The 17,262-nt window shown below is 45.0% G+C and overlaps 1 protein-coding gene across 1 annotated transcript in view; it reads left to right on the top strand.

Moving 5' to 3' along the window:
• Window positions 1-13,097, top strand: part of LOC137532339 (cullin-associated NEDD8-dissociated protein 1-like) — a 50,515-nt gene extending 37,418 nt beyond the window's left edge. The window contains exons 11-15 of the mRNA XM_068252752.1: window positions 5,102-5,197; window positions 5,291-5,460; window positions 6,052-6,216; window positions 8,089-8,196; window positions 11,447-13,097. Of these exons, the coding sequence (XP_068108853.1) occupies window positions 5,102-5,197; window positions 5,291-5,460; window positions 6,052-6,216; window positions 8,089-8,196; window positions 11,447-11,674 (767 nt within the window). The 3' untranslated portion in view covers window positions 11,675-13,097. The remainder of the gene's footprint in view (window positions 1-5,101; window positions 5,198-5,290; window positions 5,461-6,051; window positions 6,217-8,088; window positions 8,197-11,446) is intronic.
• Window positions 13,098-17,262: the final 4,165 nt, after the last annotated feature.

Genomic DNA, 17,262 nt, shown 5'->3' with positions numbered 1-17,262 from the left:
CTTGCGGCAGTGGAGTGCTTGCGCCGGAATGAGGAGAGGTAAGTCCCGGCCGCTGCCGGCTGCCTGCACGTTACTTCTGGAGGGGACAGCGAGGGAGGGAGAGCTCAGCACCCTAAGGTGAGGGAAGGGGGGGGAGATGGCCCCCCTTCTCCACCGTCCACACAGCTCTCCCTCTCTCTGCTCCCCTTCTGCTGGGGGACACACCTGACTGCCTATTCTGGGGACATATACCCCTGCTGCCTACATATATACTGGGCACATATACCCCCTGACTACATATACTGGGAACATATACCCCCTGGCTACATATACTGGGCACATATACCCCCTGACTACATATACTGGGCACATATACCCCCTGACTACATATACTGGGCACATATACCCCCTGACTACATATACTGGGCACATATACCCCTGGCTATATATACTGGGCACATATACCCCCTGACTACATATACTGGGCACATATACCCCTGATTACATATACTGGGCACATATACCCCCTGACTACATATACTGGGCACATATACCCCTGGCTACATATATACTGGGCACATATACCCCCTGACTACATATACTGGGCACATATACCACCTGACTACAAATAATGGGCACATATACCCCCTGACTACATATACTGGGCACATATACCCCCTGACTACATATACTGGGCACATATACCCCCTGACTACATATACTGGGCACATATACCCCTGGCTATATATACTGGGGCACATATACCCCTGACTACATATATACCCCTGCCTACATATACTGGGACATATACTCCTGGCTACATATACTGGGCACATATACCCCTGGCTATATATACTGGGCACATATACCCCTGGCTATATATACTGGGCACATATACCCCTGGCTACATATACTGGGACATATACCCCTGGCTACATATACTGGGGACACATATACCCCCTGACTACATATACTGGGGACACATACCCCTGGCTACATATACTGGGCACCTATACCTCTGGATACATATACTGGGGACTACTAAACCCCTAACTACATATACTGGGCACATATACCCCTGGCTACATATATTAGGCAACTATACCTCTGGCTACATATACTGGGGACTACTATACTCATGGCTACTTATACTGGGGACACCTATAGACCTGGCTACCTATGCTGGGAGTACCTATTTTGGGGGAACTGCTGTCAGATTATCTGCATTTTTGTGGAACCGCTGTTATGTATTTTGGGGAACAGCTGCCAGATTCTGTGTATGTTAGGGGAACGGCTGCTGCCAGATTACGTGTATTTTGGGGAACTGCTGCCAGATTGTGTATGTTTGGGGGACCACTGCTGCCAGATTATATGTCTTTTGGGTGTTACGTGTATTTTGGGTGATCCGCTGCCAGGTTTCGTGTATTTTGGGGAACTGCTTCCAAATTATGTGTATGTTGGGGGAACTGCTGCTGCCACATTGTCTATTTTGGGGGAACCACTTCCATATTATCTGTATTTTGGAGGAATTTCTACCAGATTATGTGTCTTTTTGGTGAAATGCTGTCAGATTACATCTATTTTTGGGGGATACACTACGGCAGAGCTCAAACTTCCTCGGCAGACCGTTTACATCACTGCTGAGGTCATGTATATTTGGCCCCACCCATGACCACGCCCACGTTATGCTTGGCCATGCCCACATTATGCGTGACCACACCCATTTTTTGGTGCTACGCGTGGCGCAGGGGTTTTCCAAGTGAGTATACTCACTTCTTTTCCCAGGACTAGACCCCTGGGCCAGACCCACCCACATCTGAAATGTGGATTAGTCAAGTTAACTCCTATTTAAAACTTGAAAAGTTGATTTATACACAGAGGGGCACCACTTAAAGGATACCCCAACTGAAATGTGACATAATGAGATAGACATGTGTATGTACAGTGCCTAGCACACAGATAACTATGCTGTGTTCCTTTTTTTATTTTTCTGCCTGAAAGAGTTAAATATCAGGTATGTAAGTGGCTGCCTCAGTCCTGACTCAGACAGGAAGTGACTACAGTGTGACCCTCACTGATAAGAAATTCCCCTTTTTTACCTCTTTCTTGCTCTCAGAAGCCATTTTCTGCTAGGAAAGTGTTTTATAGTTGGAATTTCTTATCAGTGAGGGTCACACTGTAGTCACTTCCTGTCTGAGTCAGGACTGAGTCAGCCACTTACATACCTGATATTTAACTCTTTCAGGCAGAAAAATAAAAAAAGGAACACAGCATAGTTATCTGTGTGCTAGGCACTGTACATACACATGTCTATCTCATTATGTCACATTTCAGTTGGGGTATCCTTTAAATTTGAAAAGGTTTGGGCTGGTTGGTTGGATATCCCTGGGTTACTGGACATAGAATTGATAAGAGATAGGTTACTTGGTGGGATAGGTTAATTAAAGTGGGATCTCAGTTTCTCTTTCATACTAGATAATTTTGTCCTAAAATAAAAGCTTTGGAGTAAGATTAGGTCACCTCTGTCTAATGGTTTTTATGATTATCTTTGCCCTGTTTGCTGTGTTCTGCTGCTGTTCAATGCTCAATGTTTATTATATAATGATTATTGTCTAAGGCTTTTAAGCCAAACTCCGGATGTATTGTACAATCCTGTTGTTATTTCTTTATTTTTAATAAAGGCTGTTTTAAACGTCGTGTTTGAACGACAATCGGGCATAAAATCAGACATGTGCATGCACCTTAAGATGAGCAACAAACTGCAATTAATACAATCAAAGTGACCATCTAAAAAGATGCGAGATTAGTTTGTATTAGGACCATAAAGTTCAAGTACTGTATATGTTTACATAAATATAAGGGGCCTGAGACCACAGTTGTCCAGGTATTGAATTCAGGGGTTCCATGCGTTGGTAAAACGTTTCATTTTGTCAGCCAACTAAGCTAAGCTATTTTCAGAAACCACTATATCAGTTACTCTGTGGAAGGAAGCTTCTGGTGGTAGGTGGATGAAGACCATCGAAGTGGCACTATTAGCAATATGTCGGATTAGTCATGTGCAGGGTGTTCAATCCATCGGCGTTTGTTGACAAACAATAGCATGAATATGGATCTAGGGGGAGTGATATATTCAGTATTTTGGATGTCTTGTGCCAAATTTCTCTCCTGAAAAATAAGGGCCTGTATACACACTCAATCACTGTTGCCCACCCTCGGGCAACATTCCAGGCCAGAGACTCTGCAGATACGTTGCTTGCTTGTAAGAAAGCAGCATGTTCTGTTCAATGTGTGGGGCAGAGTGACATCACCTGGTGGGTGTTGTAAGGGGGAAGGAGAACAATGGCCTCACTCAACTGAAGGCATTTACTAGGACATATCACTGGTTGAGAAGGGTTGGTGGCTGCCATACACATGTAAGTTTCTTGGCATAGGCGTTCATTATCGGCTGCCCAGGCCATGTTTAATTTACTGTGCGTACAGAGCTGCAGGCCTTAGGGCACTGTCACCAAATGTACCAAAGTACGCCCCTAGGAGAAGCACCATGTGACACATCAGAAATGGCTGAATCCACCGTATGTAGCTTGTACAGGGTGTAATAAGCCCAGTATAAAAGTTCCATAGATGGGAGAAAATGCTGCTAGCGGAGTCAGAACACCTGATCTGCATACTTCTAGATCAGTGTTATGATCATGTCTGCAGCGTTTACTGCTGGCTGCAGTGGTATTGTAACCCAAGCAGTTCTGATGTCATTACATACATTTTCTTGCATAGTTTGGTTTGCACTTAAACTAGTTGCTGATTCCATCTGCAGTCGCTCTGAAGTTAATGACAGTTTAATATGCTTTTGTGTAAACAAACATTGTCTGCTGCTATGGAGGGGCAATCCCTTTCCTGCAGGCTGCATATCATTGTCTGCCTTTTCCTGCTGCCAGCCTATGATTAATTACCATTCACTTGTGTGGGAATCTGCAGGTCTGCTCCCATTGGATGACCTCAGTATAAAGAACTGCTTCCTGCAATGCTTGATGGGCTACCATAGTCTCAGATTCAGTCTGTTACTCTGCTCGTGCCCCACCTCGTTCCTGGTCCGTGTGGACTGCGCTGACTCCTGCGAAGGGGTCAGCGAGTCCTCCTAGTTCTGCTCTTGTTCTAGAAGTTGTTACTTTGCTTGTCTTGTGTCATATATTGGTTCATCGCCAATATATACGCATACTTGCACGTTTATTATTTTCCTTGTATTCGTGTTACGTTGATACATCAGTGTCGCTGATATATACGTACACGAACTGTTTATATCCTGTGTTCCGTTAGTCAGCGTCCCAGCACGCTGAGCTAGTTATCCTGTTCCTGGTCCTGTTTGTGGATTGCGTTCATCTCTGCGAAGAGATAGCGAATCCTTCTGAGTCCTGCTCCCTGTATTACTCCAGTCTTAGTCAGAGTTCCTGCTTATGTCATATATCGGTTCATTGCCGATATATACATATGTTAGTCAGACGTTACAAATAGTTTCATTGATAGCTGTAATTGTAATACGCTAGGAAATCATACTTATTGTATATTTATCTGTGTTACGTTCATCTATCTTGATCCTGCTATTTCCTGACTATCCTGTCCTGTCTTTGTGAGGCACGCCATTGCTGCAAACGCATTGGCTACCTCATTCCAGTCTGTTTTATTGTGGACGCTTGCTGTCACTAAGTAGTGGCTAGTTAAGCAAGCGTTCATTCTGTCTACCTGTCCTGATCTCCTCAGTCCTGGTTTATGCGCTCAGCGCTACTTGCACTGAGACGTTATTACGAAAGTGTTGTTTGTGGCTGTTCGGATCTGCACCGGCTCTGTGCACCACAATCTCCTATTGGAGTCAGTCCTCTCCTCCACTAAACTGGGGATATCCTGATCCCTTGTGCTGGTGTGTGTACCTCCTTCACGTCAGCTTATGTGTTGTATGCTGACTGTGGAGATTACACCTCCAAGCTTAACAATCAGTAATTCAGAAAGCACTACAACAGAGGATTGGTGCAGCAGCCAGGCAATAGCATGCTTGAATTACAGCCATTGGTGGGTGCCTCACTTCAAGTTTCTGTGACTTTAGGTGACCTTTCATTTCCTTTGTTGTGCTCAGGTTCCCCCCATACACGAAGCACAGTGATAACTGCTGTCAAGTTCACCATATCTGACCAGCCAGCTGCCGTAGACTCCCTGCTGAAGAACTGTATAGGTGAGGGGGCGTATGGAAGACTGCCATCTCTTGGTGTGTTGGAAAAGGGCTCAATATAAATAAGCTAACATTTTTTATTTAACCCTTACACAGGTGACTTCTTAAAACCCCTCCAAGACTCTGATGCTAATGTGCGAAGGGTGGCTCTGGTCATGTTCAATTCAGCAGCACACAACAAACCATCTCTGGTCAGGAAGCTGCTGAACAACGTTCTCCCACCGCTGTACAACGAGACGAAGGTCCGGAAGGAGCTGATACGAGAGGTGAGAAGTCACCAGTCTCAAAGTATCTCAGGGACTTTTATTTCTCACAACCAACCAGATTTTCTGTTACATTTTACCCAACCACACTGAGACAATGGAAGGTAGATGCTGATTGTGAGGAACTTCAAGAACAATTCTTTCCTAAAGCTATGTAGACTCATACACACGTACCAGGCATGCCACCCAGCAGGCCTTGCAACTCGATCCTTCTGGCGACATGGCAAGGCAGAGGCTATACAGAAACTAACGTTTTCTGTTCCTATGCGGAGTTGGATGGCTAACGGAGTTGCACGTGTGCGACGTTACGTGGGAGCTGAACAAGTGGGGAGAACAATGCTATTGGCCATCTCTCAAGCAGCCGGAAAAGGGGGGATATCAAGGGCTGGTGTACACACCACAAGCTTCTTTTACAATACCTGGTCAGAAAGGAAGAATCTGACTGGTTGATTTGAGTATCACTTGCCCATCTGCCTCACAGTTTATTCGAATTCCTTCTGCAATTCACACGATGGAAGGTGCAGCTACAGGTTTACTCTGCATCACTTTCCTGCGGTCACCCTCTTGTGCACTAACCTCGGTTTTGTTTTTAAGGTGGAGATGGGCCCCTTTAAACACACAGTTGACGACGGACTGGATGTGCGGAAAGCTGCCTTTGAGTGCATGTACACTTTGCTGGAGAGCTGCCTGGACCAGCTGGATATTTACGAGTACCTGAACCATGTAGAGGACGGCTTGAAAGATCACTACGACATAAGAGTAAGTACCACTATTGTGAAGACAGAAGAGTTCCCACTGCTAGAGTGATTATTTTTGGAACATGAAATCATGGCACCAGGAGATGCAGCAAAGCTGGGAGGATACTCACGTCTGGTTAGGTACTTGCCTATGTAGAGGCATACTGGATACTATGGAACTTTCCTGTTCCCCCATGCTGTCTGTTGTTCCATTAAACATCCTCAATCAAGAGTTTCAGGAACCTTCAGAAGGCTTCAGAGGTTCTTGCGTTCCCAAAGATGATAGCATTTGTACTGCACACATGTGAGTTCAGGCTCCCACATGGAAAGAACAGATGCATTCGTCTCCGGACGTACAGGAACGAGAGAACTTCCAAAGGCTTCCTAAAGACTCCCAAAGAGCTATTCCACCTAATAGGTCCAAGACGTTTAACCGGTTCCAGACTGCACTGATTGCAATCGACGCTCTCTTTGGCAGCTGTGCCGCACGGTCTCATCACTTTTTCCATTCGTGCCCTCATGACGCCACTGTAGCCGCTCGCTCTGCTGTCATTAGGACAGCAGAGCTCCATTCGCTGGTCAGGAGCCAATATCATTGACTCCTGACCCTGTGATCACTGTGAGCCAATCACAGTGATCACTGTTTACAACTGGGAAAGGACAGCTGAGTAAAGCTGCGGCGAGGGCACAGGATGACTGCAAGGGGCTGGAGGAAGCCCGAGGTAAGTAGATTTTTGATTTTTATTCACCTGGGAACTTCCCTTTAAGGGGGAACTGCCAAATAAAACGAATGATGCAATTTATTTTGTCCCATAGGTCTGCAAATGAGGCTCCTGTTCCCCATGCTGGCCTTCGTTCTTGTGCCCCTTAAAGCTAATTGTAAATTTTTGAGCTCACCACCCAACTAAGTTAAAGATGACCCCCCTCCCCCTTATACATGCTACTTACTCTCTCTTATAACAGTGCTATGCAGTCTGGGAGGGCTGTGGAAGAGGAGGAGTCAGAACATCAACGATAATAGCCAAAGCAATTAAAGAGGCACTGTAGTGACACATATAGGAATGCAGTAAATTATTCAGGGTACCCACTTTTATGGTAATTATCCTGCTTTCAGCATCAGAAGCTCTTCCTATATGTATATATTGCTGTATATTGGTATGTAGCCCTGCCCTCTCAGGGACGCTTAGCATAGGCTGCTTAGATATGCAGAATTCTCTTCCCAGGGCATTCTGGGAGATCAGATATTATTTCTGCTTTCTTCAGAGCACACAGTAAACAAACGTTCCTGCCAGCAATACAAGATGTTGCCACCATTGATACATTTTAGAAAGTAAATCTGGGGAAAGATTTTACAATGGGCAAACACTGACTAAATAGTTTATAAATTAATATTTTAAAACAAATAAGCAATTTTATTCATTAGGTTTTATTCAATAAACTTCCTATTTAAAGGGAACCCGAAGTGAGAGGGATATGGAGGCTGCCATATTTACTTTTCTTTTAAACAAAACCAGTTTCCTGGCAGCCCTGCTGATCCTGTGTCTCTTATACTTTTAGCTATAGACCCTGAACAAGCATATGCAGATCAGGTACTCTGACTCAGCTGACTCTGGATTAGCCATATGCTTGTTCCAGGGTTTTGACTCAGACACTACATATGCCAGGACTGCCAAGACAACTGGCATTGTTTACAAGGAAATAAACATGGCAGACTCCATATCACTTTCACCTCGGGTTCCCTTTAAAGGAACTTTGGCTTCATGTACTGTCTGACCGGATGAAGGGGGTTAAATTAGTTGATGAGAGGGAGAAGTTAGTTTAAAAAAATTATGGTGGGATTTGGCTTTAAGGCTTTAATGTGTGAAATGTTAATATGTTCCATCATTTCTGGTAGATGCTCACCTTCATTATCCTCACCCGTCTGTCCACTCTGTGCCCCACCGCAGTCCTCCAGCGCCTGGACCAGCTGATCGAACCTTTACGAGCTACTTGTACCACTAAGGTATGCATATGACAGGGCTCTCTGCCAATACTACCCTGAGTCAGAGATGAAAATCCCACACAAAGGAATTGATTTTATTAAGGCCAGAGAACACAACCAAATGCGTGCATCGGAAAAGGGCGCCGGATGAAGCGCGTAGCAGAATATCTGAATACCCGCAGCCAAAGTGACACACTGGGCGCCACTATAGCTGCAATTGCTAGCACTAAATTCAAAAATGCTTCCAAATCACCCGAAAACACTTTGGAAGACACTGCCTTAAATCACTACAAAAGCTTTTAAGCGTTTTTTTATCACAATTTGCAATTTTTAGTGGGCCCTTAGTGTTCTTAAGTAATAAAGGCCCACCTACAGCTCCCCACTACTACTTTACACACCTGTCCCGAGAGGGATATAGAGGCTGCCATATTTATTTCCTTTTAAAGAGAACCCGAGGCGGGGATCTGGGAATAAAATCCCCATACAGAGGCTGGGTCTGTCTATAGAGCCCAGCCTCTGTTGCTATATAGATCGCCCCTAAGCCCCCCTTGCGCTCTGTAATCCCCCCATAAAACAATGACACGCAGCTTGTCAGAGCGCGCTGTGTTTACCTCTCCTCTGTCAGTCTCGCCGCTCCCCGCCACCTGCATCGATCCGGTCTCCGCCCACGTCCCTTCCCTCGCCGCTGATTGGAGGGAAGGGACGCGGGCGGGACCGTGGCGATGCAGGAGGCGGGGGAGCAGCCAAGACTGACAGTGGAGAGGTAAACACAGCCGCACAGCGCGGCTGTGAGTTATGGGGGGATTACAGAGCGCAGGGGAGGCTTAGGAGCGATCTATATAGCAACAGAGGCTGGGCTCTATAGGCAGACCCAGCCTCTGTATGGGGATTTCATTCCCAGAACCCCGCCTCGAGTTCTCTTTAAGCAATACCAGTTGCCTGGCTGTCCTGCTGACCCTCTGCCTCTAATTCTTTTAGCCATAGACCCTGAACAAGCATGCAGCAGATCAGGAGTGTCTGACATTGTCAGAACTGACAAGATAAGCTGCATGCTTGTTTCTGGTGTTATTTAGAAACTTCTGCGGCCAAATAGATCAGAGCTGTCACTTCAGGTTCCCATTAATGGACACTGGAAGTGAGAGATAAGGAGGCTGCCATATTCATTTCCTCTTATATAATGTACATTGCCTGGCAGTCCTGCTGATCCTGTGTATCTAATACTTTTAGCCATACACCCTGAACAAGCATGCAGATCAGATGTTTCTGACTGGATTGGCTGCATGCTTGTTTCAGGTTTATAATTCAGACACTACTGCAGCCAAAGAGATCAGCAGGATGCCAGGCAGCTTGTGTTGTTTAAGAGCATATAAGTATGGCAGCCTCCGTATACCTCTTAGTTCAGGTGTCCTATAATCAGACCTGCAGATGATGTGCACATGGGTCAGGAAGAAACATCTCTGAATTGTGAGAACCAGAGATGGTCAGCAAGATGCTAATTTTCTAACTTGCATGTAAATGTAATGCATGGCTTGCACTTCCAGGACAGATCTCGGGTGCTCCTTATCTGAAGACCATGCTCACAGGTTGCTCACAGATGAAAGCACAACATCAGTAAATACTGTAGCAGATGTCTGGACTCTGGATCAATAAATGCAATCTTTATTTAGTATCCTTTAAGACCTTTATGTAGCATGAAAACCGGATGAGCCATTTTGCGTGTTATGCCAGAACACTTGAGTCTTGGAAGATACAATAATAATATTATTAATTATAATACTTAAATAGTATTTTTCTCATGTTGGACTCAAAGCGCTTTAGAGCTGCAGCCATTAAGGGCATGCTTAACAGGCCACCCTGCAGTGTTACGTCTTGCCCAATGACTCCTTACTGAATAGGTGCTGGCTTACTGAACAAGAAGAGCCAAGATTTCAACCCTGGTCTTCTGTGTCAGCGGCAGAGCCCTTAACCATTCAAGTGTATCTGGACGACTATAGTCATCCAGATAGACACCGTTCAAGTCTAACGCGTCCAGTGTTAATGCATGGGTGAACAAAAAGCCTAATTTGTGGCAAAAAAAACAAACAGGAAATAGATCAATCAGGTGTGAGAAGCAGTGATAAAGTTATGGCTAAATGAATGGGAGGAAAATGGCTCTTGGCCATAAGTGTAAAATGGCCTGTGGGCTGAAGTGGTTAACCAGTACACTATCCAGCTATAAAAATAATAAGATAAGTTTTATGGAACCCGGGCCAGGATACCTGCTTCCTTATTTACTGTACATAAGGCGATATTAAAAATTAATACTGTATATTTTGGCGTATAAGACTACTTTTTAACCCTTGAAAATCTTCTGAACAGTCAGGAGGCGTCTTATACGCCGGGTGTCATTGATGCCAATTGATACGTCATATCCTGTTACCACCTCTCCGATCTCGCTGCTGAGGACTGTAGTGAAGCGGCGCAGGTGCACATGTGCGAGATCTGAGAGGCAGAGAAGGAGGTAAATAGGATACAAGGGTGGGCCAGAAGTGTGAGAGAGGCGTGTTTTATGGGCACAGCATGTTCTAGTCTTCCATACCGCTCTGATAAACAGGGAGACAAGGAGAGCTGACCAATCCACTTAGGGAGAGGAAGAGTTGACCAATCCAACCAGTCAATCGCTTATATACTGGGTACCACATACTGTACAGTACCAGTATCTGTTCATACATAGCACCAGTATATGTTTCTTTAATTTTTACTTGGTGTGTGTTGGATGAGGGGTAGTCTTATACAGCGAGTATATCCCAAACTCTATATTTTAACTGGAAAATTTGGGGGGGTCGTCTTATACGCCAGAATATACAGTAAATACATTGAGATATTTACCTAAAAAGATGGAAGCCTCTGGATCTTGCAGAGGCTTCCCACACCCTCCTGGCTCCTACTAATCCCACACACGGGCTCCAGAACATATCTTTCAAGAGCTTTTCAAGTTGTGTGGCCGCGTTCCTCTTCATGCATGGGCGTGGCCGTACTGCGCCTGCGCAAGTATGGCTGCACCGTTGTGGTAAGCCATTAGTGGCTGTGTGCTACTGTGCAGGCCTGCTTATGGCCACTCACATGAATAGAAACGCAGACGCAGTTTTCAAAAGGTTCCCAGGCAGTAGGAAGCCTCTGGAGGATCCAGAAGCTTCTATCTTAGGTATCTGGGTCTTTTCTTTAATTTTGGGGGGTGAAGTACCGTAATGCCCATTCTTTAGCTAAAGCTTCCCCTCTTTTATGTCCCCAGGTGAAGGCCGGGTCTGTGAAGCAGGAGTTTGAAAAGCAGGATGAGCTGAAGCGGTCGGCCATGAGGACCATCACTGCCTTGCTCACCATCCCAGAAGTGGAGAATAGCCGGACTATGGCTGAGTTCCTCGCCCAGATCAGAGCCAATCCAGAGCTGGTGTGCTTGTTTGACAGCATTCAGAAAGACTCCATGTCCATGTGCAGCGCAGAGATCATGGACATCAGCTAAGAGGCTGCCTTTTCTGCTTTACTCATCACTGCAGATCTTACACAACGGCTTCAAATCCAGCTGATGATCTTATCCCTGAAGCCAGAACATGGTCTACAACGGAGCTTCAGAACTGTGCTCACACTTCATGGAAACAAAGCCATCTTAGGCTGGTCAGGATCTCATCTCAGCTTGAGAATTTAAAGGCAATTTGGAATACCACACACAGCACCTTATAGACCTTTGGTTTGTGTGTTTCATGCACGCCTCAAGATCTCAAACTCAGAAACACACAAGATAGGTGCAACTAATCTAAAGCAGAGAGAACCAGTTACGGTTCAGCTGTTAAAAGTGGAATTACAGTCAGCATTTACACTGTGCCCAAATAGATTAGCCACACAATTTCATAGTTGAAAACAAATTTGTCCCAGGAGCCTTATCAATCACTATTCTCCCCAGGCTGAGGGGACATCTGGAGGGGATATGGCCTTGATTTACATTAGGAAGCTTCTGTGTATTAGCTACACTGATAGAAAGCTGTGTATTCAGGAAACCAGCTGTGAAACCAGACTGAACTGGAAATTACACTATTGTGCAATATAGCTGCTATTACAGGAAGGCAATTCTGAAATGCATAAAGATGACATTGTTTTCGGTTAGCGCAAGGTGGATAATGATATAAAACAGGGCTGTCCAACTCCAGTCCTCTAGAGCCATATCCATGTCGGTGTTTAGGATGGACAGAGAAGGGCATTCTACTTGATTAACCACACCTTTCCTTCCTGATTCAGTGCCATCAGTTCATTTGAGCGGTGCCAAAAATGTGTAAGGACTTTGCCCTTCGAGAACTAGAGTTGGACTGTTATAGACATAAGAGAGATGTTTATAATTTTGTTATGCCAGACTGTAATTCACTTTAAATGAAACAAAGATTTGGATTGGTAGCTTACTCCTTTCTTGCTCCAGTATTCTTTGCATTCTACACACCAGTTTATTGACCGATTAACAATTGCCCCATTGCATTGTGGGATGTGGATGAGCAGGTTAAACTATACGAACACAAAGGGGCCAATCCAATTTACTTTTTCTCCTAGGAGATAATTTTTCATGTTCTCTTTAAAATAACTTTTTTTTACTTTGCAACTGAAAAAGTACCAAAAAGTAGGTGAGAAAATCCTGTCAAATCATGCTATTTTCTTGCTTGCTGGTGGCTTAAAGGATAACCGAGGGGAAGGACATTGTTAGAATGGGGGGAAACCAGGCATATATAGTGAGTAGTCCTCATGCCCACGGCTTCCAGTTCACCTCTGTCCCCCTCCGTTCTCTGGTTAGAGCAATCAGAAGCTGCTGCTGGGTCGGCACCAATGCGCAAACGATAGGCCAGGTGTCATTGATAGTGCTTCCATGGCCAGGAGAGCTCTGCACATGTGCACTGAGTTGTGATGTAATGCAGAGTGCTCCCCCCCCCCCCCCCCCCCCCAAGGTAATTTGGCCGCCATATTAAGTATTATTCACCGCGTTGTGACAGCCCAGAGGGGGAATAGCCTTAATACCACCCTGGAGTTTGCCTGCAGCAGGGTGGGCTGCCTTTCAGCATCATCCTGTGAAAAAGTTTGGCCGACGCCATTTAAAATGTGAGCCACCAGTAAATGCCTCTAAGCTGAAGATTTTTATAGCTACAGCTCACTATAAATACATTTGAATGTTTGTGCCAAATGCCATCTGTTTGTCTCAGGTGTCTCCACTTACGGTTCCAGACAAGCTGCACAAATGAAATGACTGGGTCTGGAAAATATAAGCATGGGTTGCCCTTCTAGCTGAAATTCATCCACTCCCTGATCTGGTATTATAACTGTAATAACATTAATAAAAAAGTGTTTGATAGAATGGGGAGGAATTCCCTCATTTACTGTCTCCAAGACGACCGAGATTCATATTATTAGTACGTTGGAGGTTGCAGGTTGAGGGGGAAAAAATAAAAATGGAAAACCATCTCCATGCTTTACAAAATTAAAACAATTTTCTTGCCTTTTATTAAAGTGGATCTGAACAGTTTCTACTTCCTGATTCATGGAAGCAGACATTGTTTACAGCCTGTGCTTTCAAATGGGCTTATCTGCCATAGGCAGTCATGTGACAGAGGGGAGATTAAATTACAACCAGTGATTAGACACAAATGAGGTGGAATTACACATGCTAAACTCTCTAAATACATACAGGGTGCATTTCTCTGTTTTCCTTGTCCTGTGCAAGAGTTCGGGTCCACTTTAACCACTTCCGGGTTTCGGGGTGGTTTGGATAATCTGTGCTGCGGGGGCTCTTCAGCCCGCAGCACAGATCAGATAGCAGGCAGGGCGATCAGACTTCCCCCTTTTTCCCCACTAGGGGGGGGGGGGTGTCCTGCTGGGGGGGGGTCTGATCGCCGCTGGGGGGGGGCTCCTCAAAGCCACCCTCCGCAGCGCTATTCCTCCCTCTGCCTCCTTCCCCTCTTCATTATGGGCTGCGCAGGACGGAAATCCTTCCTGCGCCACCTCAGATGGGCTTCAGCCTATCAGATGCTGGCGATCCCCGGCCAATTAGGGATCGCCGATCTCCCAGCGGGGAAGGTGTTCGTGTTTACATTTACCCTGTGAGCTACGATCAGAGGCTCGCAGGGTGTTCACGGAGACACCCTCCGTGTACTGACATAGAATGGAAACCGCTTCAGGATTCAGGGGCGTACTTATGCGTACACAGAATCCTGAAGCGGTTAAAACCCATTTTTGTTTTCCTCTCTGATGGGCTTCAACCTCAGGGACACCTGACCTCACCATCCAGCCATAGAGCTTGAAGGGGAACTGAAGTAAGAGGTATACAGAGGCTGCCATATTTATTTCCTTTTAATCAATACCAGTTGCCTGGCAGCCCTGCTGATCCTCTGCCTCTAATACTATTAGCCATAGCCCCTGAACAAGCATGCAGCAGATCAGGTGTTTCAGACTTTAAAGTCAGATCTGACAAGACTAGCTGCACGCTTATTTCTGGTGTTATTCAGATACTACTGAAGAGAAATAGACCAGCAGGGCTGCCAGGCAACTGGTTTTAATTAAAAGGAAATAAATATGGCAGCCTCCGTATACCTTACTTCAGTTCCCCTTTAAAGAGGAACCAGTAGTGACACAGTAGAATGTACAGTGGGATGAGAAAGTTTGGGTAACGTTGTTAATCGACATGATTTTCCTGTATAAATAATTGGTTGTTACAATCAAAAAAATCAGTTAAATATATCATATAGGAGACACACATAGATATTTGAGAAGTGAAATGAAGTTTATTGCATTTACAGAAAATGCGCAATAATTGTTTAAATAAAATTTGGCAGGTACATACATTTGGGCACTGTTGTCATTTTGATTCCAAAACCTTCAAAACTAATTATTGGAACTCAAATTGGCTTGGTAAGCTCCCTGACCTACATACACAGGTGAATCCAAATATAAGAGAGTATTTAAGGGGGTAAATTGTAAGTTTCCCTCTTATAAATTTCTTTTAAGAGTAGCAACATGGGGGTCTCAAAACAACTCTCAAATGACCTGAAGACAAAGATTGTGTTCACCATCATGGTTTAGGGGAAGGATACAGAAAGTGGTCTCAGAGATTTCAGCTGTCTGTTTCCACAGTTAGGAACATATTGAAGAAATGGAAGACCACAGGCTCAGTTCAAGTTAAAGGCGTCATCAGGCAATCCTAACGGAAATAGGTGCTACTTACCGGGGGCTTCCTAACATAGCATTTCAAGAAAATCACCTACTACCTACAGTAAAATATGGTGGTGGTTCCATCATGCTGTGGGGCTCTGTGGCCAGTGCAGGGACTGGGAATCTTGCCAAAGTTGAAGGACACATGGATTCCACTCAGTATCAGCAGATTCTGGAGACCAATATCCAGGAATCAGTGATAAAGCTGAAGCAGCGCCGAGGCTGGATCTTTGAACAAGACAAAAACCCTAAGCACTGCTCAAAATCCACTAAGGCATTCATGCAGTTTAACAAGTACAATGTTCTGGAATGGCCATGTCAGTCCCCAGACCTGAATATAATTGAATATCTGTGGTGTGAGTTAAAGAGCGATGTCCATGCTCGGAACCTATCAAACCTGAATATAATTGAATATCTGTGGTGTGAGTTAAAGAGCGATGTCCATGCTCGGAACCTATCAAACCTGAATATAATTGAAAATCTGTGGTGTGAGTTAAAGAGAGCTGTCCATGCTCAGAAGCCATCAAACCTGAATGAACTAGATGTTTTGTAAAGAAAAATGGTCCAAAATACCTTCAACCAGATTCCAGACTCTCATTGGAACTTACAGGAAGCGTTTAGAGGCTGTAATTTCTGCAGAAGGAGGATCTACTAAATATTGATTTTTTTTTTTTTTGTGGTGACCAAATTTATGCACCTGCCTAATTTTTGTTTAAACAATTATTGTACACTTTCTGTAAATCCAATAAACTTCATTTCACTTCTCAAATATCAATGTGTCTCTCCTATATGATATATTTAACTGACTTTATCGTAACAACCAATGATTTATACAGGAAAATCATGACGATTAACAACATTGCCCAAACTTTTGCATCCCACTGTACTACATTTAGGGTACACCGTTCACGTGAATCTTCCTGGTTTCCTCTTCAGAAACACTACCTATATATTGGTATGTAACGCCCTCCCAGGGATGCTTGGGCCTCTTTCAGACAGGAAACTGTACTTCATGCACGCTTGCCACACAGTTCAGCCTCCTGTCTGGCGCCCGCCAGTGCAGTTTGGGTGCAATTTGTGTACCTGAATTGCAGCTGTAGTAATACCATATATTTTAAGCACTGACAGTGCTGTTATAGGGTGGCAGGACCTCAACAGAGTCTGAGAGCCATGGGAGGCGGGAAGGGGCGCCTGTCTAGCACTGGCAGAGCACTGATCTCTCCCATGTCACATGACTGCCTATGGCAGATAATGCCAAATAAAAGCACAGGCTGTTAATCGGGTCTGCTTCCATGAATCAGGAAGTAGAAACAGTGCAGATTTTAGGATTTGTATGTGTATCCTTTAGAGTAGAGAGGATGTTCTGAGTTCAGGTCCGCTTTAAGTTTCCCAAAGCCTCTTACCTCCACTCCCACAGTGGCTTGTGGTGCACATTAAGACCCGCCATCATTCTCTTCCCCCCAATCATCATCTGTCCCTCTACAAGCAACATAGTATCACTGCGGCCCAGCTGTCTGTCACAGCTGGTAACTTTTTTTGGTAAGGGGGTGGAAGGTTGTCACAGATGAGGAAGGACACTGAAGTTGAAAACTGTCGGAAAAAAGTCTATGCTTACAACATGTTAACCACACCAGGATCACTGCACCTCAGCTCATATACCTCGCAACCAGTTCCAGACTCAGCCCCAACCACCAATAGTCAACAACCTTTGCGCATGCATTTTCCTCTTGGACCCCACTGTCTGCACTCCCAGCACCCTCCGTGATCATGGTGCCTGTACTCACAAGTGCTGAGAGCGAGTGTGCCACGATCACAAAGGCGACAAGAAACGGACAGCGGCATCTAAGGGTGAACTGCAGATGAATATCTGTT

The sequence above is a fragment of the Hyperolius riggenbachi genome, chromosome 9 (genome assembly GCF_040937935.1).
Source record: "Hyperolius riggenbachi isolate aHypRig1 chromosome 9, aHypRig1.pri, whole genome shotgun sequence".
Lineage (NCBI taxonomy): Eukaryota > Metazoa > Chordata > Amphibia > Anura > Hyperoliidae > Hyperolius > Hyperolius riggenbachi.
The sequence above is the reverse complement of the archived record's forward strand: the minus strand, read 5'-3'. Positions and strand labels throughout refer to the sequence as shown.